Below are 25216 nucleotides of genomic sequence, written 5' to 3'. Positions count from 1 at the left end.
TTTGCTCTTTTTAAAAATCAGCTTTATTGAAATGTAATCACATACCATACAGTTCACCCTTTAAAAGTGTAAAATTCAGTGGTTTTTAGTATATTCACAGAAATATATGTACATTACCACAGTCAATTTTGGAACATTCTTACCACCTCAGAAAGAAACTCTACCTTTAATGATCGCCCCTCATGCTCCTATAGCCCCCACTTGTCCAGTCTTAAACAACCATTAATCTTCTCTCTATCTTAGTAGATTTCCTAGTTGTGGACATTTCATATGAATGGAATCATATAATATGTGATCTTTTGTAACTGACTTCTTACACTTTGCTTAACTTTTTTAATGTTCATTCATGTTGTAATATGTGTCACTACTTCCTTTTTATGGCTGAATAATATTCCACTATATGAATATACATAACACATTTTGTTTATCCATTGATTGGTTGATGGACATTTGTTTGGGTTGATTCCACTTTTTGACTGTTATGAATAATGCTCTGTTAGCTATTTTCTTCACAGCCTCCCAAATATTTATTGAGAGAATAAATACAGACTCACTTACGTTTTCATTCTCATAATAAACTGCATTATTCTTTTCAATAGTATGTTATTCCTTTGACATATTGATAGATTCTGTTTGCTAGCATTTTCTTTATAATTTTTGTACCTATAATCATGTCACATTCATATGAGATTTACTATGTTTTTTTTTTTTTTTTTTTTTTTTTTTTTTTTTTTGAGACGGAGTCTTGCTGTGTCTCCCAGGCTGGAGTGCAGTGGCGTGATCTCGGCTCACTGCAAGCTCCGCCTCCCGGGTTCACGCCATTCTCCCGCCTCAGCCTCCCAAGTAGCTGAGACTACAGGCGCCCGCCACCACGCCCGGCTAGTTTTTTGTATTTTTAGTAGAGACGGGGTTTCACCATGTTAGCCAGGATAGTCTCGATCTCCTGACCTCGTGATCCACCCGCCTCGGCCTCCCAAAGTGCTGGGATTACAGGCTTGAGCCACCGCACCCGGCCGAGATTTACTATGTTTTGATATGAAGGATATGTTAGCCTTATGAAATGATTTGGGGTTACTTTCTATTTCATTTTCCCTGTGGCCTGCAGGGATCTAACACTAGAATTAACTGTTACTTGAAGTCTAGATGAAATTTAACTTTGAATTTATCTGACCCAGATGCCATTTAACATGGGAGAACTTTTATCTCTTTTCCATTTTCTTCTAAACTAGCCTTTTTAAGCTTTTCATTTTTTCTTGTATTAATTTTGGTAATTTGTATTTTGTAGGAAATTACCTGTTCCTTTAGATTTTCAAAGTTATTGCCATAAGAAAGAAAGTAATATTCTTACCATTGCTTATGTGTCTGGTCATTTCTCCTTTATCAATTTCGTTAGTGTTTATGTTTCTCTTTCTCTCTTTTTTTTTTTTTTCACCTTTATCAGGCTTTTTCTAAAGATGTTGTCAGTTTTTGTAAAATTTTACTTTGGGATTTATTTTTTCTATTGTTTGACTATAAATTGACTTGGAAATCTGTTTTCTTTTTAGTATTTAGGTTTCACAGTTTTCATCTTACTTCTCTTTTTTCCTACATCATGTTTGAATTCTTTGAGTTACACATCCTGTTTTTATCTGAGTTTCTCAGTCTCTAATTCTGGGAAATTCTTAATCATTTCTAGAGATATTTACTTATTTCCCTTCCTGAGAATCTTACTAGATATTGACATTTAAATATTTTAACAATGTCTCATACCTTTTGAGAAGTGTTTATATTTTCTGCTTCCTTATTCCTTTTTTAATGTTTTGTAGGAGAATTGCTTGGCCTGAACTTGTTGCTCACTAGTATGTTCTTGCCCTATATTCTGTTTTTTTTTTTTTGAGACAGAGTCTTGCTCTGTCACCTAGGCTGGAATGCAGTGGCGCGATCTCAGCTCACTGCAAACGCCGCCTCCCGGGTTCACACCATTCTCCTGCCTCAGCCTCCCAAGTAGCTGGGACTACAGGTGCCCGCCACCACACCCGGCTAATTTTTTGGTATTTTTTAGTAGAGACAGGGTTTCACCATGTTAGCCAGGATGGTCTCGATCTCTTGACCTCGTGATCCGCCCGCCTTGGGCTCCCAAAGTGCTGGGATTACAGGTGTGAGCCACCGCACCTGGCCCCTGTATTCAATTTGCTAGTTAACTCATCGAGTTTTATTTCAGCAGTTTGAAAAATCTTGACATATCTTCAATTGGTGAATATTTATTATGTTTGTTTTAAATTTGTGTTCACTTTAGTCTTTTTTCTTATGGTATAGATTGTTCAGTTTGTTGCCTTTCTTTCATTGTGCTCATACTCTCCAAGTGTCTGGTTATATTTTTCCTAGAAGTACCAAGTTATGAGCTAGTAATATTTGCTTGGGGAGCAGGGTGAAAGACCAGGCTCTAACATGCGTTTTTGTGTGATTTCATGGAGTAGATGTGGGGGTGTATGAACTTGATTCGGGGTGATGCATTTCGACAGTTGGTGCCAAAAAGGAACTTCCTGTTGACCTGCCTAGAGGCATCATCTTCTCCAGGACCTGCTATTCTTATTGTATTTATGCAGCACGGATGAGAACAGAACACACAGGGGCCTTGCAGGTGACCTAAACTTGTTACCGTTTCCCAAACTGCTTGTGTTCTGGTGCTTTCCTGATATAATAATCTCCTGTACTCTGCAGATGGCACTGGGGTGGTAGCAGAGCTTTTCTGTCTCATTGCATCCTGTAGGGTAGAAATTCTCTGCCCAGAGCATTGCCCAGAGCAATGGAAAAGGTCATAACTAGGTGTTTTCCAGTTGGTAGCATTTGGCCTGCTCCATCTCTTGGTTGCCATTTCCTTAACACCCTAGAAGCCAGTTGCTTTTAGTGTCCCCAAGGTTTTTCCTTCATTAGACTGCTTTTTGCTTTTGTGTAATCTACAGGGTTGAGATGGAGGGAGGGAAGCAGAAGTTTGAAATCTTGTGCTGGAATGGAAGCCGTAATATTTTTAAATTATCTGTTTGTGTCTGTGCCCCTCACCAAACTAAACCCCTTAAGGGTAGTGATTTTTATATGTACGCTAAGGTATATATTAAAATAGTTCATGGAGCAGACTTGGTGTCTAATTAAGTTTATTGAAAATATTTCAAAAAGATTCTTTCATTAAAAATAAAAATGTACTACCAATACAGAACTTCCTTAATGTTGTAAAAACATGATTAAATTTATGAAAACCTTAATTTGTGCGCAAAGTTTCAGGATCAGTTAGATCACTTTAGAAGGGGTTATAAACTGTAGAGTAAAATTAAAATAAGAAAACAACTAACATAATACATTCATCCCTCAGTGGACTGGTTCCAGGACCTACTGCAGATACCACAATCCATGGATTCTTAAATCCTTCAGTGGACCCTGGGGAACCCACAGATAGTAAAAGTTGGTCCTCCACAGCTGAGGTTCCGCATCCCACAAACACTGTATTTTTGATCTGTGGTTCTTGAATCCACAGATGCAGAACTCGTGGATATGGAGGACTGGCTGTATAGTCCTCCAAATGTTTTATAATTCTCAAAACATTTAACCTATGTTAAAACGCACTGTTATTGTTATCCCCATCTTAAAAGTGAAGAAACCATGAATCAGAGATGGTAAGAATGTATCTAAGACTAAGCAGCCAATAAATAGGCCTAGAAACAAAGTCTCCTGACTTGGATTCTTTTAGAGACTGATACTTCTTTATTTTTCAGTGCTTCTCTATTTTAATGGCTATTTGATTAATGATATTGAACTGATCTGTGTCATTATGTCTGTCATCTTTTTGTGCTATGGAACTCAATGACTGTTACCCAGAGTTTTTGTTGTTGTTGTTTGTTTTTAGAGACAGCATCTTGCTAACCTGCCACCCAGGCTGGAGTGCAGTGGTGCAATCTTAGTTCACTGTAGCCTCAAACTTCTGGGCTCAAGTAATCCTCCCGCCTCAGCTTCCTGAGTAAAACTATGCTTGGCTTTTTTTTTTTTTTTTTTTTTTTTTTTTTTAATTTTTTGTAGAGACAAGGTCTTGCTATGTTGCCCAGGCTAGTCTTGAGCCCCTAGTTTCAAGTGATCCTCCCCACTCGATCTCCAGAAGGGCTGGGATTACACATGTGGGCCACCCTGCGTGGTCATCACCTGAGTTTAAAGCCAGAGTTCTTAAAAAGGGCTTGTGAGATCCCACATGATCTGTGTTTTTCCCATTTACTTTTCTCTTTGTTCACATTTCTCCTGCCACACCAGGCTTTATATTACTATTTCTCCACTGTACCAGATACGCTCCTCAGTATCTTTGAGGTTTCTGTTCACTGTGCTTGGAATTCTTTCTCTCAGGTGGCTTCTTCATCCCTTTCCAATCTTTGTGCAAATGTAACCTCAATGAGACCATTGTTCATTATCCTATCTAAAAGCACAAACCATCCCACATTATATATACTTCCTATCTCTTTTTCTTAGATTGCTTTTGTTGCTACTTAGCACATAACCCTTCTAGTACACTGTACAATTTATTATACATTAAGGTATTGTCTGCCTTTTGTCATTATAATGTTAGTTCCAGTGACTGGTTCAATACGTGACTCAAAAAATGTTGAATGAAGTAATTCATCAACAAAATTCAGTTGATTAGACAAAACTGTTAGTAATACAGGTATACTGCTGAGGTATTGCAGGTTTGATTCCAGACCACTGCAATAAAGCAAGTTGCAGGAATTTTTTTGTTTCGCTGTGCATATAAAAGTTATGTTTACACTATACCACAGTCTATTAAGTGTGCAAAATAGCATTGTCTAAAAAGACAATGTATATATCTTACTTAAAAGCTACAGTTAGAAAATGCTAATGATCATTTGAGCTTTCAGTGAGTTGTAACCGTTTTGCTGGTAGAGGGTCTTGCCTTGATGTTGATGGCTGCGACTGAATCAGGGTGATGGTTGCTGAAGGTTGAGGTGGCTGTGGCTATTTCTTAAAATAAGGCAATGATGAAGTTTGTCACATTGACTCTTTCTTTCACCAAAGATTCCTCTGTAGCATGTGACAACATATCAAACAGTGTAGCTGTTTGATAACATATTCCCCACCGTATAGATCTTCTTTCAGAATTGGGGTCGAACCCTGACACTGCAGTAATGTTCTAAACAGCATCTTCACCAGAAGTTGGTTTCATCTCAGGAAGCCACTTTCTTTACTCAGCCACAAGAAGCAATTCCCCTGTTCAAGTTTTATCATGAGATTGTAGCAATTCAGTCACATCTTCACATTCCACCTACAATTTTAGTTCTCTTGCTGTTTACATCCAGTTACTTTCTCCACTGAAGTCTTGAGCCCCTCAGAGTCATTCGTAAGTGTTGGAATCATTAACCAAATATCCTGTTAATGTTCATATTTTGCCCTCTTCTTGTGAATCCTGATTGTTCTTTATGGCGTCTAGAATGGTGAATCCTTTTCAGAAGGTTTTTCAGTTTACTTTGCCCAGATCCATCAGAGGACTCTCTTTCTGTGGCAGCTATGGCCTTATGAAATGTGTTTCTTTTTTTTTTTCTTTTTTCTTTTTTTTTTTTTGAGACAGAGTCTCGCTCCATCGCCCAGGCGGGAGTGGTGCGATCTCCGCTCACTGCAAGCTCTGCAGCCTCCCAGGTTCACGCCATTCTGCCTCAGCCTCCCTAGAAGCTGGGACTACAGGCGCCCGCCACCACGCCTGGCTACTGTTTTTTTATTTTTAGTAGAGACGGGGTTTTACCGTGTTCGCCAGGATCTCCTGACCTCGTGATCCGCCCGCCTCGGCCGCCCAAAGTGCTAGGATTACAGGCGTGAGCCACCACGCCGGGCCCGAAATGTGTTTCTTAAATAATGGGACTTAAAAGTCAAAATACTCCTTGATCCATGAACTGCAGAATGGTTATTGCAGGGATGAAAGCGACATTCATCTCTTTGTACATCACCATCAAGAAATCTTGGGTAACCAGGTGCATTGTCAATAAACAGTAATATTTTGAAAGGAATCTTTTTCTGAGCAGTAGGTCTTCAACTGTGGGCTTAAAATATTCAGTAAACCATGCTGTAAACAGATGTGCTGTCATCCAGGCTTTGTTGTTCCATTTGTAGAGTACAGTCAGTCTAGATTTATCATGATTTTTAAGGCCCTAGAATTTTCAGAATGATAAGTGAGCATTGGCTTCAACTCGAAGTCAACAACTGCATTAGGTCCTAATAAGAGAGTTGGCCTGCAGCTGGAAAGGCGGCCGCCCCCTCGCCGGTCACGCAACGCACATTCTTGGGGAACCTGGTGCTAAACCATTTGTAGACGACCTGCTTCTGGGTCGGGGTTTTGTATGTAGCAGAGCAGCTCCCTCACTGCAATCTATTGAAAGTCAGCCCTCAACACAAGGGTTGGAAAAAATTAAAAAGTAATTAAAAAAAAAAAAAAAAAGAGTCAGCCTGTCCTTTGAAGCTTTGAAGCCAGGCATTGACTTCTTTCTGACTGAGAATGTCCTGGATGGCATCTTTTTCTATCTGTCCATATCATTGTCAGTCTTCAACTGTTTCTTTAACAGATGACAGTCTTCATCTGTCAAACAGTTGATGACTGTTTCTTCTTCAACACGGAAAATCTGCTAATTAGTGTAGCCATCAGTTAGCTAGATCTCTGGATAATTTGCTGTAGCTTCTCCATCAGCATTTGCTGACTCACCTTGTATTTTTATGTTATGGAGATGGTATCTTTCCTTAAACCTCCTGAACCAACGTCTTTTAGCTTCCTACTTTTCTTCTTTAGCTTCCTCACCCTCTTTTTCTCAGCTTTCATAGAATTAAAGAGCGTTAGGGCCTTGCTCTGGATTGGGCTTTGGCTTGAAGGAATGTTGTAACTGGTTGGATCTTCTATCCAGGCCACTCAAATTTTCTCAATATCAGCAATAAGGGAGTTTCGCTTTCTTATCATTCAGGTGTTTACTTGAGTAGCACTTTTAATTTTCCTTCAAGAGCTTTCCCTTTGCATTCACAACTTGGGTTACTTACTGTTTGGTGTAGGAAGCCTACCTTTCCGCCTGTCTCGGCTTTCAACATGCCTTCCTCACCAAGCTTAGTCATTTCCAACTTTTAACTGAAAATGAGAGACATGCGACTCCTTTTCCTTGAACGCCTAGGGGCCATTGTAGGGTTATGAACTGACCTCATTTCAATACTGCTGCATCTCAGGGAATAGGGAGGCCTGAGGACAGGAGAGAGTTGGGGAAACAGGTGGTCAGTGGAGCAGTCAGAATACACACATTCATGGATTATGCTTGCTATCGTATATGGGAGTGGTTCATATTGCCTGAAAACAATTACAGTAGTAACGTCAAAGATAACTCACCACAGGTCAGCATAACGGATACAGTAATAATGAAAAAGAATTACTGAAGTGTCACATAGACATGAAGTGGGCATATGCTGTTGGGAAAATGGTGCTGGTAGATTGGCTTGGTACAGGGTTGGCACACACCTTCAATTTGTTAAAAAGGCAGTATATCTGCAAAGTGCAATTGAGTAAAATGCTATAAAACAAGATATTCTTGTACTCATTTGTTTTTAATTCATAAGTTTAACATTTAAAGTCCTTTTAATCAGGAGTGTGCATTTGTTGATACCATGGAAATTTAATTCACCAAGATTTATTTATGACTTAAAGGTTTCTTTTGAATAATTATACATACCATTTACATAAAATCTGTCTTTTTTGGAAAAATACAATTCTGTGTAAGATGGATAACAGTATATTAATAAATAGAACAATTTAGTATTGACAGATATAGGATACCAGCTGAAATATAATTTCTAGGTTTTTGGAGAATATTTTCCTTATGAAACCATCCTTTGAACATTGAGCTTAAGATAGGTAGGGATTGATGTCACAGTGATATTTTAAAAATGTAAATGATGAAATTTAAAAAAATATATATTAGAATGCTATCAGTTCTAATCCTTTTTATGATGAGTTTTAATTCTGTATTCAATATTTGTGTTGAAATGGTAAAGTTGAGTTTTCTTATTTGCATTTGCTTTTATTTAAACTTTTTTTTTCTTTTTTGTAGATTTGCTTTGAGGTCACGGTTGATATGAAATATGGAGTCACCTTTCATAACTTCACCTGGGAAAGAGAAAGAAAACTTTCTTGTTAAAAAAACATAAGGAAAACAAACAACCAAAGGAATCATGCCAAATGCCAACTCTCCATCTTTTTGTATTATTAGCATATTCTGTGCATCAGGACAAATGGCTTATGCATTAAAGGAGATGATTTGTTTATCAGTATTTTTAGCCATTAAAAAAAATTGTTTTCATATTAACCTTATACAGCTCCCATAAAATTTAACACATCTAAACATCTTTAAGGCCTTGTTTAAAACAGCTTTCTTTTTTAGTGCTTAGAACTTCTATGTTTATGCACCGTATTGTTACTTGTCAAAGTCTTTAAGAGTTTATAACATCAGGAAAGATATGGACTTGGAAACTTCCATTATTAAAATAGACTGCAGTGGATTTAAGTGGACAATTCAAGACATCCATTTTATTGTCCAAAATATTACATAAAAATGTATAGTTTTTAGCCTAAATGCAAACAAAGTTGCTTGAAAATGGCATGGGTAAAATTCTTACGGAAACCTGGTGGCAATCTTGGAAAAGTTTATCAGCCTGGAAGTATGCTATCCCTAGCCCCTACCAAAGGCTTGTTAAATGAACCAGGACAAAACAGCTGCTTTCTTAATAGTGCTGTACAGGTGAGACCATAATTACTTACTATATTTTAAAAAGTACTTTTCAGAATATCCTTTGTTTAACGCTTCTTTAGCTCATACATTAAAAATAAAGTTACTATAGATTAGAATGACTTTTTAATATAACTTTTAATGGGAGCAAAAATGTTTTGGCTGGTCATTTTGGTTTTTATAATAAATGGAAATGTTTTTTTCAACAGACTGATGTATCGCTGTGATATAAATAATCTTCTTATTTAAAAGGTTTATTTAGTAAATTAAGGACATTTTTCTAACATACACAAACGTTTTTGTTTTAATCAGCTAACACCCCTCCCTTAAAAAAACATACAGTAGGGCGAGGTGGCGGGCGCCTGTAGTCCCAGCTACTAGGGAGGCTGAGGCAGGAGAATGGCGTAAACCCGGGAGGCGGAGCTTGCAGTGAGCTGAGATCCGGCCACTGCACTCCAGCCCGGGCGACAGAGCGAGACTCCCTCTCAAAAAAAAAATAAAAAAAACCATACAGTATATGGATCCCTGTAGATAGAATAAAAAGACTGCTTGGATTGAAATGAGAATGCAGAGTTTTTAATCTCAGTACTCAAACTCCCTTCACCTCCCACTGTGGTCCTTAAATTACCTCTGTGGAATCATCATTTGGGCAGCACTGTTTTGGTTAAATTGGAGGATAATCCATTTTGCTTCAATCCTTATTGAAAATCTTTTAATTAACCTGCTTTTCTGCCTTAGATAACTATACTTTCTTATGCATAATAAAGTTTTTATTCAGCAGTTTTAGATTTTATAGATCCTGTGTCCTGACCATTGTAGAGTACTAAAGATGAGGAAGATTTAGAGTACTGATAAATTTTTCTATTGACCTTAGAATATACCTTAAAAGAATTCATATATAATGATTCACTTTTCATGTGTATTTTTTCTTTTGAAAACTAATAGAGAAAAATATTTGTTGATTAGCTCATTTGACGGATAAACACGTGTAGAGTGTGTCAAGCGTACAGACGTCTGACTCAGAGCTGTGTTCTCCGTTGCCTTCTACCTGAGACAGATGCCAAACTTGAATGTTCTCTAACTCACCCAGGAAAGAGAAGCAGCTGGTATTAAGAAAGCATTAATTTACTTTAGTTCACTTAAATGCTAGTGTTCTGCCCTGGCTCAAAGATCCCACTGACATTACTGTGACAAATGCAGAAAAATATTTATTCAGTGGCAATGGATATAGTGAAATATTAGATACCAAAAGACCTGGAATTAAATGATTTTGATGGAATCAGGCTGTGAGAAAGGGTTTCTGCCTTTTCAGATACTTTTCTATTTATCCGTTTTCCTACCCTTTTTCCCTTTTATGTTTCCCCTCTGTTTCTGTCCTTTTCATTAGCACCCAAAATACTATGTATAATTCAGAGAAACAAAACGCATATTAGAACAGGTGAAAATTTTGAGTGAGGAAACTTACATGGATCAGAACATTGAGAAGTATTCCTATGATTATGTATTTTTTTTTTTTTTTTTTTTTTTTTTTTTTGAGACGGAGTCTTGCTCTGTCGCCCAGGCTGGAGTGCAGTGGCCGGATCTCAGCTCACTGCAAGCTCCACCTCCCAGGTTCACGCCATTCTCCTGCCTCAGCCTCCCGAGTAGCTGGGACTACAGGCGCCCGCCACCTCGCCCGGCTAGTTTTTTGTATTTTTTTAGTAGAGACGGGGTTTCACCGTGTTAGCCAGGATGGTCTCGATCTCCCGACCTCGTGATCCGCCCGACTCGGCCTCCCAAAGTGCTGGGATTACAGGCTTGAGCCACCGCGCCCGGCCTGATTATGTATTTTTTAAAAAATGAACGTTCTTCTGACATTTACCATGAAGACTGTTTACTTATACTCTCTGCATAGTTGCCATTTCTGGTGCTCATCAGTTTTTTGCATAGATCCACATTCCATCTGATATCCTTTGCTTTTGCTTGAAGGTTCTTTCTTGTAATACAGGTTTATTGGTGATCAATTCTTTCAGCTTTTGTATGTCTGGAAAAGATCTGTATTTCACTTTTGTTTTGGAAAGATATTTTCACTCATTAAAGATGGTCCAAGTTGACATTTTTCTTTCAGTACTTTAAAGATTTTTGCTTCTCTGTGTTTTAGCTTGCATTATTCTAATGAAAAATCTAATATTCTGATCTTTGTTTCTCTGTATGTTATTTGTTCTTTTTCTCTAGGTGCTTTTAAGATTTTCTCCTTATCATTGGCTTAAACCAATTTAATGATGTTTCCTGATACAGGTTTCTTCATATTTCTTGTCTTTGGGTTTGTTGAGCATCTTGGATCTGTGGGTTTTAGATTTAAATCAAATTTGGAAACACTTTGTTATTTCTTCAAATAATTTTTCTGACTCTTCCCTCCTTTGGGGTTTTCCAGTTACATACGCAGTGGGTTGCCTGAAGTTTTCCAGTTGTTCTACAGCTCACTGATGCTCTATTTTCTTTCTCAGTCTTTTTTTCTCTTTGTGTTTTATTTTGTGTGGTGTCTGTTACTCCATTTTCAAGTTCATTAATCTTTTCCTTTGTATTGCCTAACTGCAATTAATCCCATCCAGTGTATTTTTTGTCTTAGACATTGTAGTTTTCACTTTGAGAAGTTTGATCTTGGTCTTCTTAAAATCTCTTTCATGTCTCTACTTAGCATTTGCTAGTCTGTTAAACATGTGAAGTGTAGTTGTAATAATTGTTATTACGTATTTGTCTGCTAATTCTGTTATTTGTATAAATACTGGGTGTGTTTCAATAACTTGTTTTTTTTTTTTCTTATCTTGTTTTTGTTTTCTTTTAATACTTGGTAATCTTTTGTTGGATGTCAGACAAGTTTTACCTTGTCAGGTTATGGATATTTTTATATTCCTAAAAATAATCTAGAACTTTGTTCTGAGACAGAGTTTATTTGGAAGCAGTTTGATCATTTTACTTTAAACTTTGTTAGGCAGGACAGAGCTCTGTTTACTTTTGGATTAAATTCTCTGCTATTGAGACTCTTCTTTTTCAACCATTGCTCTGTGAATTATGAAGTTTTCTCTTTGGCTGCAGGAATAGGCACTATCTTGGGCCTGTGCGAGCTCTGGGCACTATTCCCTCTAATCTTTTTGGGTGTTTCTTTCCCAGGCCTCAGACAGTTTCCTCATAGTACACCCCCAAATACTGGAGGGGGATCGTCTACTGATCCCTGATGTTAACTCTCTGTGCAGCTCTCTGCAGTACTCTGCCCTGTCAACTCTAGCAGCTTTGGGGGATCTGCTGGTCTCTGTTATCTGCCATTTAAGCTAATTTACAAAGCCAATTCTCCCTGACAAAACAACTATTCAAATAGATTTTCTATGAGATAAGACCTGACTTTCTTTTTGAAAATTCAGAATGCAAATGTTGATTTGCAATTTGATGAATACTTTTTAAAAAATGCTGAGAAATAAATTGTAGAATATGTCTTATAAGAATTTACTAAACACGACATTACAATGTTTAGATCTGATATAAGACAGAAAAATGAATTTATATGCCATTTCATATTAATATTTAAGCTATTTCTTACATTATTTTTAAGTAAAGAATGTATGATGAAAGGTTTGTATTTAATATATGTATAGATATGTGTTGATCTTTTGGGACTAATATAAGAAATATGTATAAATATTCAAAAATAACTACATTAATTTTGTTAGGCACCATTTAAATTGCTACATGCAAATAATGAAAAAGTGTATATTGCTAAAAACTAATTAGTTCAACAACTAGCTTAAACCTTAATTTTTTAAAAATAAGTGATAGAATATAATCAACATTTTAAAATGAAATGGGACCAGGAACATTGGCTCACACCTGTAATCCTAGCACTTTGGGAGGCCAAAGTAGGTGGATCACTTGAGGTCAGGAGTTTGAGACCAGCTTAGCCAACATGGTGAAACCCTGTCTCTACCAAAAACACAAAAATTAGCTGGGCGTGGTGGCAGGCGCCTGTAGTTCCAGCTACTCAGGAGGCTGAGGCAGGAGAATCGCTTGAACCCAGGAGGCTGAGGTTGCATTGAGCCAAGAGCACCATCACATTCCAGCCTGGGCAAGAAAGTGAGACTCCATCTAAAAAATAAATAAATAAAAATAAAATAAAATGAAATGGATGAAGATTAACTATAATTAGGATAATTATTTTGTGATAGCCATTTGTTAAAGTAGACTTTACACTATTGTGTTAAAGACAGTAATGTACAGGGAACTTGAAATAAATCACATAAAACATTTCATCTGTAGTTTGATCCAGTGTAACTCAGAGTTTTTGTAATCATAGAAGACATTCTAGTTACATTTGGAAGACTTCACTAACTTTATAAACAGATTATAGAGGGTATTCTATTTTAGCTGAATATTTTAAACTTTTATGCAAAAGCAGTACGATTAGGTCTAATATAACACGTTAGTGTGATTTTAATGTCTGAGAAGCAAAGTTATAACATTTAGTATTATAATACTGTTTAATAGCTCACATTTTTTGTATTCTTACTGCTTGTTTGAACATTACATATGTCACCTAATTTAATCCTTACAACATCCGTAAGAGGTAAGTACTACATTTATCTTTATTTTACTGATGAGAAAACTGAGTCCCAGAAAATATTTTGCCTGAGTCAGTCCAGAAATTGGTAAACAGTAAACTCAGAATTAGAAACCAGACACCTGCCTTCAGATGTGTTTTATTAACCTCAGTGGTATACTATTTCTAAAGCTGTGCTGTCATTAAATCATTTTCTTTGTTGGTAAAATGGATTTCATTGTATTTTTTAAAATATGCTAGGATGTGATACTCAAGAAAGTTTTTAAACATCATCAAGTGCTTTGCAAAAACACTGAGTTGTCTGTGGTAGGAAAATTGATCCTATTCATTATGCTTTAATAAAAGGCAACGTTTAAGGAGAAATTCTAAAATGACGTTTAGTTGTGGAGTAGTTGAAAATATAGGACATATTAAAACCAGTTTGTTTTTATTAACTTTTTGTTTTTATTTGGGAGAAAGGAGAGATCATGAATAGATTTTCTTAGGTTATTTGAGGGCACGACTAAAAGATAGAGAAATTTGAAGATATTATTTGTTTATTGTAGTAGTAGTATCAGTCACAAATAGCAGCTGGTACTCGTTGCATGCCAGTTGAGTACCATACCCTGCTCTAGAAACATTACATATTATTTAATCCTTACAAGAACTTTATGAGACACAAGTACTGTTCTTATCCTCATTGTGTAGAATTTAGGTTTTTCAGAATGATTTTATGTACTGGACTGATTTGTTTTGACAGTTACAATCTTTTTGGGTTTGCTTTATCTTTGTCTTTTAGTAGCAGAAGATAAGTGATAATTGCAGCAAGTATATACTTAGGTAATTTATTAATGGCTGCTGCTTACTATGCTGTACACAGGTACCCCCTTTCTTGTTCCATGTACAGTGACTGCACACACCTCTGCTCACCCCTTTTTCTTGCCATAATGTGCAGACCCCTATTTAGTACACTCTGGCTTTAAAGTCTAATGATATTTCCTTTCAAAATTTCAGTTTGTTTCAAGTATTATAATCACTTCCTCTTTCATGTCTCTGCCAACTTTTCTATTTGGTATTCCATGTTTCCTGTTCAGACCAAATCCTTAATGAGGAGTTGGTTTTTGCCTGCTCCATGCCTGTCATGGTTTTTCATGTGCACCAGTAACAGTGTCTTCTGAATCCAACTTTTATATATGCACAACATGCATGTAGCAATTTTATACTTGCTGTTATTTCCAGCGGTTATGTATGTATGATTATGTACAGGCAATTAAAAGAAGTTACTTATTAGCTTTTTGCAATTTGTAAAATATCTAAATCTGTCTTTTGTTACAGTAAGAAAAATCTGTTTGGTTCTTTTTCCTTCACATCTTACTGTTTTTTAGGTCTTATGGCAATTGGATATATTCCGACGAAGCTTGCGGGTTTTGACTGGACATGTTTGTCAGGGAGATGCCTGTATATTTTGTGCATTGAAGGTAACCTTTTAATAGCTCTGAAAAATTACTATCAATTGTTCCTTCAAAAATTTAAGTTTGATAATTGATATATTGGGTCAGTTTGTTATAACTAAAGTTCACTGTCAGGTGATTAATAGTTTTGAAGATGAATTCTTCACAGTGTGACTTACTCAGGTTTGTGTTTTCATTTTCCTCTTTTATGTAAGGACAGTTAAAAATTAATATTCTAAGTAGAAAATTGTGAGGAACATTATCTTTTTCATTATTTTGCAGTTATTCTTACTCATTTTAACAAATGTTTTTGGAGCTACTACTGAGTTCTGGGTACCAGTGTAGTTACTGAGGATACAGCAGTGAACAAAACTGATAAAAATTGCTGTTCTCATAGAGCTTGTATTCTTATAGAGGAGGAGACAATAATAACAAAGCAAAATATTATAAGTATGTTAGATAGTAATAGTTGTAACAGTGGAAAAATACATTAGGGAAAGAAAATAGGGAGTGTTGTGTAGCCAGGAAAGCCTCACTGAGAAACTGATATTTGAATCGAGACCTTGAAGAGCCCTCCAGGTAGGCAAAGAAACAGCAACTGCAAAGGCCTTGAGGTATGAGTATACCTGACATATTTAAGGAACACCAAGGAAACGTGGGTGGCAGGAGCTTTATGAGCAAGGAAGAGAGTGGTAGAATATGAGCTCCGAGGTGAGGGTAGCCGAGGTGGCTTTAAAACATGTCTGCAGATTCTTTTGCATGCTTCCTTATCCAAAATCTAATTCCTTGAATATAGACTGGCCTTACTGACTGATATCTGTCAAATAGACTATGGCAGAACTGAGGCTGCAATCCAGATATCTGAGGTTGGGTTAGTTTAGAAAAGGTGATATAGCTATCACCCAGCTCTGTTTCTTGAGTTGCTCATTCTTGGAAGTGAGCCACCATGATGAGGAAGCCAGGTGGCCTTGAGGAAAGACCACTTGGAGGCGTTCTGGACACAGCTAGAGCTGAGTTCCCAGCCCACAGCCAGCATCAACTGCCAGACATGAAAGAGTGACCTTCACATATTCCAGGTCCCGTCATTCAAACTGTCCAAAATGACTTCAAATGAAGCAGAGATGTGCTGTCCCCACCCAAATTGCAGATTTGCGTAACTACATTTTGGGGGTGGTTTAGTTACAGGGCAATATATAACTAGAACAGGGGTTTAGATTGTGTAGGGCCTTATAGACCTCTGTAAGGATCGTGGCTTTTTCTATGAGTGATTTAGGGAGATGGGGGATTGTTTTGAGTGGAAGAGTGATACAGTCTGTTTTAACCAGATACAATATTTGAACTAGATCCCTGTGGCTGCTCTGCTGAGGAAAATAGAAGGCAGACAAACAGAGTGTCCAGTATATATTAGCAACTCATTTGTGTCACTGAAATCTTTTGCCAGAGAACTTAAGATTTTGTTATACATTTTAGAGATAAATGTTTCATTTTTTACATTCTTGAATATTTGAACACACACACATAGACACACAGACATTTTTTTAAAAATTTATGTGCCTTAATTTCATTATGTTCCTGAAAAGATTGAGTAAATCACCAAAGGAAGAAATTTTATATTCTCTTTTTTTAAGAACATGGTAAAATAGGGTTATTGTTAGGAAATGAAGAATGAGCCTAGATCACATTACAGTATCACATTTTATTTATTCCACAGTAAATTTTGAATGTTTTGTCTAATTGTAAAACCTAGGATTATTAATTTCCTAGACCAACTCTCCTGTAGCCCTGCACAGTTACCTGCCTCTTTCCTGTGCTTGCCTTCCTCTCCTCCCCTGTCAAAAACACACATAAATACATTGCATTTTAGCCAAACTGGGCTCTATTTCTTAGAGCTGGTCTCCACCTCAAAGTCTCCTCATTGTTATTCCTTTTGTCTGGAATGCTTTTCTTCCAAATGTCCTCTTGGCTAACACCCTTATTTCCTTTATGCCTCTTCTCAAATGTTACTTTTCCATCAGTGAGGCCTTCCCCGACTACACTAGGTAAAAGGTAAGCTGCCTCCATCTATAATATCCCTGGCATTCCTATCCCCATTACACTGCTTTATTTTTCTCTCTTGTATCTCTTTATTTTTCTCTACTGTAGTTATCACATTCTGATGTTACATAATTACTTCTTTGCCTTCTCATTACTATCACTACTATCCATGTAGGTAGGGTTGTCATCCATTTTTCTAGTGTAGAACAATGCCTAACATATACTAGGGAGCCAAAAAATATTTGTTGAATCTTAAACATTACCTGGAAGTTAATTGCCTAAATAAGAGATAAAATCTGAAAGTTATTTTTCATCTTTTACTATTCATAATTTAACTATTTAATGGCTAAAATAATTATAGTTCTGGGGTATCTAATATCAGTTGACATCTGTATTTTCTAATATTTTATTTATAAATTATATTTTTTTGCAGTAGTGAAACAGATTAATGAAATGTTTTCCTTGTATGTTGATCTTAAAAATATTTTTTTTTTGAGATGACATGACCCCTTGAGCTAACATGGGACTGAATATGACCAATACTACTTTGGTGGACTGTCTTTGAAAAGTTTTCTTTTTTCCTTACTATCTTCCATGTAAGATGATTGTCATAAAATTGTAATTTATTAAAATGTTTTTTTCTTGCTTAAGTTTAATAAGGAAAATTGAAAATCAGATTAACAACTATGATTTCATGTTTCCAGTTTCTCGGGTTTAGATTAGAAACTGAATGATGTTTCCAGTTTCTTAATTTAGATTAGAAATACAAGTTGGGTATCCCTTGTCTGAAATGCACAGGACCAGCAGTGTTTTGGATTTTAGATTTTGTTTTTTGATTTTGGAATATTTGCATTTATGTATTTACTGGTTGAGCATACCAAATTTAAAAGCATTTCCTTTAAGCATTGTGTCAGTGCTCAAAAACTTTTAGATTTTGGAACTTTCACATTTTTGATTTGGAGAAATTCAACCTATAATTCTCTAAGTTAGGAAAACTGATAACTTAGGGGTGGTAGGACCTTTTCTTAAAAGTTAAAAGTCATTATTATCTCTTTTCTGAATCTTCTTGTAAAATGGACGTTTGCATTTTTTAAAGGCAAATTTAGTCAAATAATCGTGGGACATTGTCATTCCGTTAAATCATCTAATTTTTAAATCAGGATTTGTCATTTTCTGAGGTATTCTTAAGACTCCAGTAGAAAATTTTTTTAAGTTTTAAAAGTTTGTTTAGGTTACTTTTTTCTTTTAAGACTAGTGAATTCTACCAATTTTTGTGTGATTATACGTTTATTTTGTTTAGCGTAATTCTAATTCCTATTGTATATTTTTAGATTTAAAGCAACTTAAATCTCAAAATTCTGTTCCTTAAACAACCTGCATCAGAATCATTTGGGGAATAGTTTAAAAATGAGCCTCACCTAAGACTTAGTCAGAGTCTGAGGGTGGGACCTGGGAACCCTACATGTTTAATTCTTGTGTCCACTAACATTTGATTTAGAGGCTGGTGCAAACATTTCTACACTTGATGATACAAATAATTAATTTTTGTATGAAATTTTAGAGCAAAAGACTTATGTGTTATTTTCCAAGTATAGTGTTTTGAGTTTCTCTGTGTTGTAATGAAATTACTGAAACGATTTTAAAGCTGGCATTAAACTTACTGATTTTCTTGTTGATTCCCAGACGATATTTGCACAGTTCCAACATAGTCGAGAAAAAGCACTTCCCTCAGATAACATAAGGCATGCTCTTGCAGAAAGCTTCAAAGATGAGCAGCGATTTCAACTTGGCCTTATGGATGATGCTGCAGAGTGCTTTGTAAGTATTTCTGATATTCCTTAAGAAGTCAGGATAGTAGTTTTCATTCCTTAGATGGTACAAATGTTGAGACAAATGAAACAAAAATTTAGAACAATAGAGAAATGTCAGAACTGGCCGGTAGATCCATATCTTACCCATCCTTCAAGCCCCAACTTCAATCCATCTGTGTTTTGTGTTGTACTTTTGGTTTTGATTATTTGTGTTGCTCTAATTTTTACTCTTAGGCTACTAAAATATTTTAAAACTTAGTTGGAGCAATAAGCTTTGCTGAATATAAATGATATCACTTAAATCAGTGTTCTGCCACTATAGGGTTCACATGTACAGCACATTCCCAGCAGTAATAGTTTTCATTGGATGCAATGATTCTCTTTGGGAGATAAGGGGATTTTGGTGGGAAGTTAACAGGGGCAACAGCCTGTTACCCACATTCCAGGTTGAGAATCACTGAGGTTGATGTTCTTAGGCTCTGTGTTACCACCATATTAGAAAGTAGAGCATTCCTTTAATCAGGTACATACTTTATACATGTAAAATAGGTATGTTAATTATTAAATGTCTCAGTTAATATTGATGTCACCTATAAATAAGCTGTAACCATTTCTTCTCTCTTCTTCCTGTTTCTAGTCAGCAATTTCTGTAAATTCTTTTATCAGAAACCCTTTCAAAAGTTTTTTCTTTCCATATTAATTCCCTACCACAACTTCTTCCAGGTCACCATATTTAAGCCTCCTGCTGGTGTCCATTCAGCCTGTTTCTTTATGTCCTATTTTTTAAATAGCCACCATATTAATATGATTTTCTTCAGGTTAATGCTTACTCTTCAAATATTTCCATGATTCAAATCTAGACTTTTTATTCTGATATTTAAGGCCCATTATGATTAAACTCCACCTTCCCTCAGTGCTTCATTGCTGGATTTTTCTTCCTAGTGAGATTATTCCATTCTGTTCCTCACATATATTTTTATATTCCTGTTTATACTCCTTATTTATAAGGCTGTTATACTAGCAGCCTTTGCTCAAGTTCCTGAAATACTCAGAACTTTAAAAATCTATCATTTTGTGAAGGTTCAAACTAAGTCTATGCCTACTAGACAGCACATGACCAAACCACCCAATCCATTCCCTGTAGAATTTACTGTCTGTAGAGTTCATTTGGCGTGTGTATATTATTAATCGCCTTTTAAAAAATGAGCATCTTAATGGTTTCCTTAGATGGAAGGCTCATGACTAGCATCTTGCATAGCACACTTGCATGTTGATTAAAATGTCAGTAACAGCACACACAGTAATGAAATATATCCATATTTCTTCTGTTTGTAATTGATTCTTTGCTTAAAACAAATGTATTTTGAACAATGCTAAACTTTATAGTTTTACTTTCACTTAAATGAATTATTCTAATACATGGTATGATAATTCACAAAATGTCTAGAAATCTAGGCTTAAATTATTAAATGGTCTTAAATATCCTGGAGAGGGAAGTTAGCTAATGAATAGAATCCATTGGTTAAGCTTTGGTAAAAAGAATTCTGTTAAATAAATACCCCTTATTGATCTATATTGTAAATCAACATTTATATAAAATTCATGGCAGATTACATTGCCTTCATTATGGTGTTAGTGTAGATATAGAGCCTTTGTTTTGCTGTTACTTATACAGACTAGGTGATTCAAGTAGGATTTTTTTAAATCATACTTTAAATTCTGGGTTACATGTGCAGAGCGTGCAGTTTTGTTACATAGGTATACACGTGCCGTGATGGTTTGCTGCACCCATCAACCTGTCACCTACATTAGGTATTTCTCCTAATGTTATCCCTCCCCAGCCCCCCACCCCTGACAGGCCCCAGTGTGTGATGTTCCCCTCCCTGTGTCCATGTGTTCTCATTGTTCAACTCCCACCTCCAAGTGAGAACATGTGGTGTTTGATTTTCTGATCTTGTGATAGTTTGCTGAGAATGATGGTTTCCAGCTTCATTCATATCACTGCAAAGGACATGAACTCATCCTTCTTTTATGGCTGCATAGTATTCCATGGTGTACATGTGCCACATTTTCTTAATCCAGTCTATCATTGATGAACATTTGGGTTGGTTCCAAGTCTTTGCTATTGTGAATAGTGCCACAATAAACATACCTGTGTATGTGTCTTTATCCTAGAATGATTTGTAATCCTTTGGGTATATACCCAGTAATGGAGTTGCAGGGTCAAATGGTATTTCTAGTTCTAGATCCTTGAGGAATTGCCACACTGTCTTCCACAATGGTTAAACTATTACACTCCCACCAACAGTGTAAAAGTGTTCCTATTTTTCAACAACCTCTCCAGCATCTGTTGTTTCCTGACTTTTTAATGATCGTCATTCTAACTGGTGTGAGATGGTATCTCATTGTGGTTTTGATTTGTATTTCTCTAATGACCTGTGGTGATGAGCATTTATTCGTATGTCTATTGGCTGCATAAATGCCTTCTTTTGAGAAGTGTCTGTTCATATCCTCTGGCCATTTTTTGATGGGGTTCGTTGTTTATTTTGTTTTGTTTTGTTTTTTTTGAGACAGAGTCTCTCTCTGTCGCCCAGGCTGGAGTGCAGTGGCACGATCTTGGCTCACTGCAAGCTCCGCCTCCCAGGTTCACACCATTCTCCTGCCTCAGCCTCCCAAGTAGCTGGGACTACAGGTGCCCGCCACCACGCCCGGCTAATTTTTTGTATTTTAGTAGAGATGGGGTTTCACTGTGTTAGCCAGGACGGTCTCCATCTCCTGACCTCGTGGTCCACCTACCTTGGCCTCCCAAAGTGCTGGGATTACAGGCGTGAGCCACTGCACCTGGCTGGGTTGGTTGCTTTTTTTCGTGTAAATTTGTTTAAGTTCTTTGTAGATTCAGGATATTAGCCCTTTGTCAGATGGATAGATTGCAAAAATTTTCTCCCATTCTGTAGGTTGCCTGTTCACTCTAATGATGGTTTCTTTTGCTGTGTAGAAGCTCTTTAGTTTAAATAGATCCCATTTGTCAATTTTGGCTTTTGTTGCCACTGCTTTTGGTGTTTTAAACATGAAGTCTTTGCACATGCCTATGTCCTGAATGGTATTGCCTAGGTTTTCTTCAGGATTTTTATGGTCCTAGGTCTTACATTTAAGTCTTTGATCCATTGAGTTGATTTTTGTATAAGGTGTAAGGAAGGGATCCAGTGTCAGTTTTCTGCATATGGCTAGCCAGTTTTCCCAAAACAATTTATTAAATAGTGAATCTTTTCCCCATTGCTTGTGTATGTCAGGTTTGTCAAAGATCAGATGGTGGTAGATGTGTGGTGTTACTTCTGAGACCTCCATTCTGTTCCACTGGTCTATATATATGTTTGGTACCAGTACCATGCTGTTTTGGTTACCGTTGCCTTGTAGTAAAGTTTGAAGTTGGGTAGCGTGATGCCTCCAGCTTTGTTCTTCTTGCCCAGGATTGTCTTGGCCACGCGGGCTCTTTTTTGGTTCCATAGAAACTTTAAAAAAGTAGTTTTTTCCAATTCTGTGAAGTGGTAGCTTGATGGGGATAGCATTGAATCTATAAATTACTTTTGGCAGTATAGCCATTTTCACGATGTTGATTCTTCCTATCCATGAGCATGGAATGTTCTTCCATTTGTTTGTGTCCTCTTTTATTTCACTGAGCAGTGGTTTGTAGTTCTCCTTGAAGAGGTCCTTCACATCCCTTGTAAGTTGGATTCCTAGGTATTTTATTCTCTTTGTAGCAATTGTGAATGGGAGTTCACTCATGATTTGGCTCTCTGTTTGTCTATTATTGGTGTAAAGGAATGCTCGTGATTTTTGCACATTGATTTTGTATCCTGAGACTTTGCTAAAGTTGCTTATCAGCTTAAGGAGAATAGGGGCTGAGACAATGGGGTTTTCTAAATATATAGGCATGTCATCTGCAAACAGACAATTTGACTTCCTGTCTTCCTATCTGAATACTCTTTATCGCTTTCTTTTGCCTGATTGCCCTGGCCAGAACTTCCAATACTATGTTGAGTAGGAGTGGTGAGAGAGGGCATCCTTGTCTTGTGCCGGTTTTCAAAGGGAATGCTTCCAGTTTTTGCCCATTCAGTATGATATTGGCTGTGGGTTCGTCATAAATCGCTCTTATTATGTTGAGATACGTTCCATTGATACCTAGTTTATTCAGAGTTTTTAGCATGAAAGACTGTTGAATTTTGTTGAAGGCCTTTTCTGTATCGAAATAATCATGTGGTTTTGTCATTGGTTCTGTTTATGTGATGGATTATGTTTATTGATTTGCGTATGTTGAACCAGCCTTGCATCCCAGGGATGAAACCAACTTGATCGCTTTTTGATGTGCTGCTGGATTCACTTTGCCAGTATTTTGTTAAGGATTTTCACTTTAATGTTCATCAGGGATATTGGCCTAAAATTCCTTTTTTTGTTGTGTCTCTGCCAGGCTTTGGTATCAGGATGATGCTGGCCTCATAAAATGAGTTAGGGAGGATTCCCTCTTTTTCTGTTGATTGGAATAGTTTCAGAAGGAATGGTACCAGCTCCTCTTTGTACCTCTGGTAGGAATGGTACCAGCTCCTCTTTGTACCTCCGTCTGGTCCTGGACTTTTTTTGGTTGATAGGCTATTAATTATTGCTTTAATTTCAGAACCTGTTGTTGGTCTATTTGGAGATTCAACTTCTTTCTGGTTTTGTCTTGGGAGGGTGTATGTGTCCAGAAATTCATCCATTTCTTCTAGATTTTCTAGTTTATTTGTGTAGAGGTGTTTATAGTATTCTGTGATGGTAGTTTGTATTTCTGTGGGATCGGTGGTGGTATCCCCTTTCTCATTTTTTATTGCATTTATTTGATTCTTCTGTCTTTTCTTCTTTATTAGTCTTGCTAGTGGTCTATTTTGTTGATCTTTTCAAAAAACCAGCTCCTGGATTCACTGACTTTTTTGAAAGGCTTTTTGTGTCTCTTTATCCTTCAGTTCTGCTCTGAACCTACTTATTTCTTGTCTTCTGCTAGTTTTTGAATTTATTTGCTCTTGCTTCTCTTGTTCCTTTAATTATGATGTTAGGGTGTTGATTTCAGATATCTCCTGCTTTCTCTTGTGGGCATTTAGTGCTATAAATTTCCCTCCACACACTGCCTTAAATGTGTCCCAGAGATTCGGGTACGTTGTGTCTTTGTTCTCATTGGTTTTAAAGAACAGCTTTATTTCTGCCTTCATGTCGTTATTTACTTAGTAGTCTTTCCTGAGCAGGTTGCTCATTTTCCATCTAGTTGTGCGGATTTGAATGAGATTCTTAATCCTAAGTTCTAATTTGGTTGCACTGTGGTCTGAGAGACAGTTTGTTGTGATTTCTGTTCTTTTACATTTGCTCGGGAGTGTTTTACTTCCAATTATGTGGTCAATTTTAGAATAAGTGCGATGTGGTGCTGAGAACAATATATATTCTGTTTATTTGTTGTGTAGAGTTCTGTAGATGTCTATTAGGTCCACTTGGTCTAGAGTTGAGTTCAAGTCCTGGATATCCTTGTTAATTTTCTGTCTTGTTGATCTGTCTGATATTGACAGTGGGGTGTTAAAGTCTCCCATTATTATTGTGTGAGTCTAAGTGTCTTTGTAGGTCTCTAAGTACTTGCTTTATGAATCTGGGTGCTCCTGTATTGGGTGCATGTATATTTAGGATAGTTAACTCTTATTATTGAATTGATCCCTTTACCATTACATAATGGCCGCCTTTGTCTCTTTTGGTCTTTGTTGGTTTAAAGCCTGTTTTATCAGAGGCCAAGATTGCAACCCCTGCTTTTTTTTTTTTTTTTTTTTTTGCTTTCCATTTGCTTGGTAGATCTTCCTCCATCCCTTTATTTTGAGCCTATGTGTGTCTCTGCACATGAGATGGATCTCCTGAGTACAGCACACTGATGGGTCTTGACTCTTTATCCAATTTGCCAGTCTATGTCTTTTAACTGGGGCATTTAGCCCATTTGCATTTAAGGTTAATATTGTTATGTGTGAATTTGATCCTATCATTATGATATTAGCTGGTTATTTTGCCCGTTAATTGATGCATTTTTTTCATAGCGTCAATGGGTTTTAAATTTGGCATGTTTTTGCGGTGGCTGGTACCGGTCGTTCCTATCCATGTTTAGCGCTTCCTTCAGGAGCTCTTGTAAGGCAGGCCTGGTGGTGACAGATTCAGCATTTGCTTGTCTGTAAAGGATTTTATTTCTCCTTTACTTATGAAGCTTAGTTTGGCGGATATGAAATTCTGGGTTGAAAATTGTTTTCTTTAAAAATGTTGAATATTGGCCCCCACTCTCTTCTGGCTTGTCGAGTTTCTGCAGAGAGATCCACTGTTAGTCTAATGGGCTTCCCTTTGTGGGTAACCCGACCTTTCTCTCTGGCTGCCTTTAACATTTTTTCCTTCATTTCAACCTTGGTGAATCTGATAGTTATGTGTCTTTGGGTTGCTCTTCTCGACGAGTATCTTTGTGGTATTCTCTGTATTTCCTGAATTTGAATGTTGGCCTGCCTTATTAGGTTGGGGAAGTTATCCTGGACAATA

The 25216-nt window shown here is 36.8% G+C and overlaps 1 protein-coding gene across 1 annotated transcript in view; it reads left to right on the top strand.

Annotated features, from left to right (window-relative positions):
- Positions 1-25216, top strand: part of USP53 (ubiquitin specific peptidase 53) — a 78533-nt gene that overhangs the window by 18973 nt on the left and 34344 nt on the right. The window contains exons 3-5 of the mRNA XM_050792334.1: positions 8100-8786; positions 14727-14819; positions 18510-18644. Of these exons, the coding sequence (XP_050648291.1) occupies positions 8643-8786; positions 14727-14819; positions 18510-18644 (372 nt within the window). The 5' untranslated portion in view covers positions 8100-8642. The remainder of the gene's footprint in view (positions 1-8099; positions 8787-14726; positions 14820-18509; positions 18645-25216) is intronic.

This window comes from Macaca thibetana, chromosome 5, assembly GCF_024542745.1.
Source record: "Macaca thibetana thibetana isolate TM-01 chromosome 5, ASM2454274v1, whole genome shotgun sequence".
Lineage (NCBI taxonomy): Eukaryota > Metazoa > Chordata > Mammalia > Primates > Cercopithecidae > Macaca > Macaca thibetana.
The sequence above is the reverse complement of the archived record's forward strand: the minus strand, read 5'-3'. Positions and strand labels throughout refer to the sequence as shown.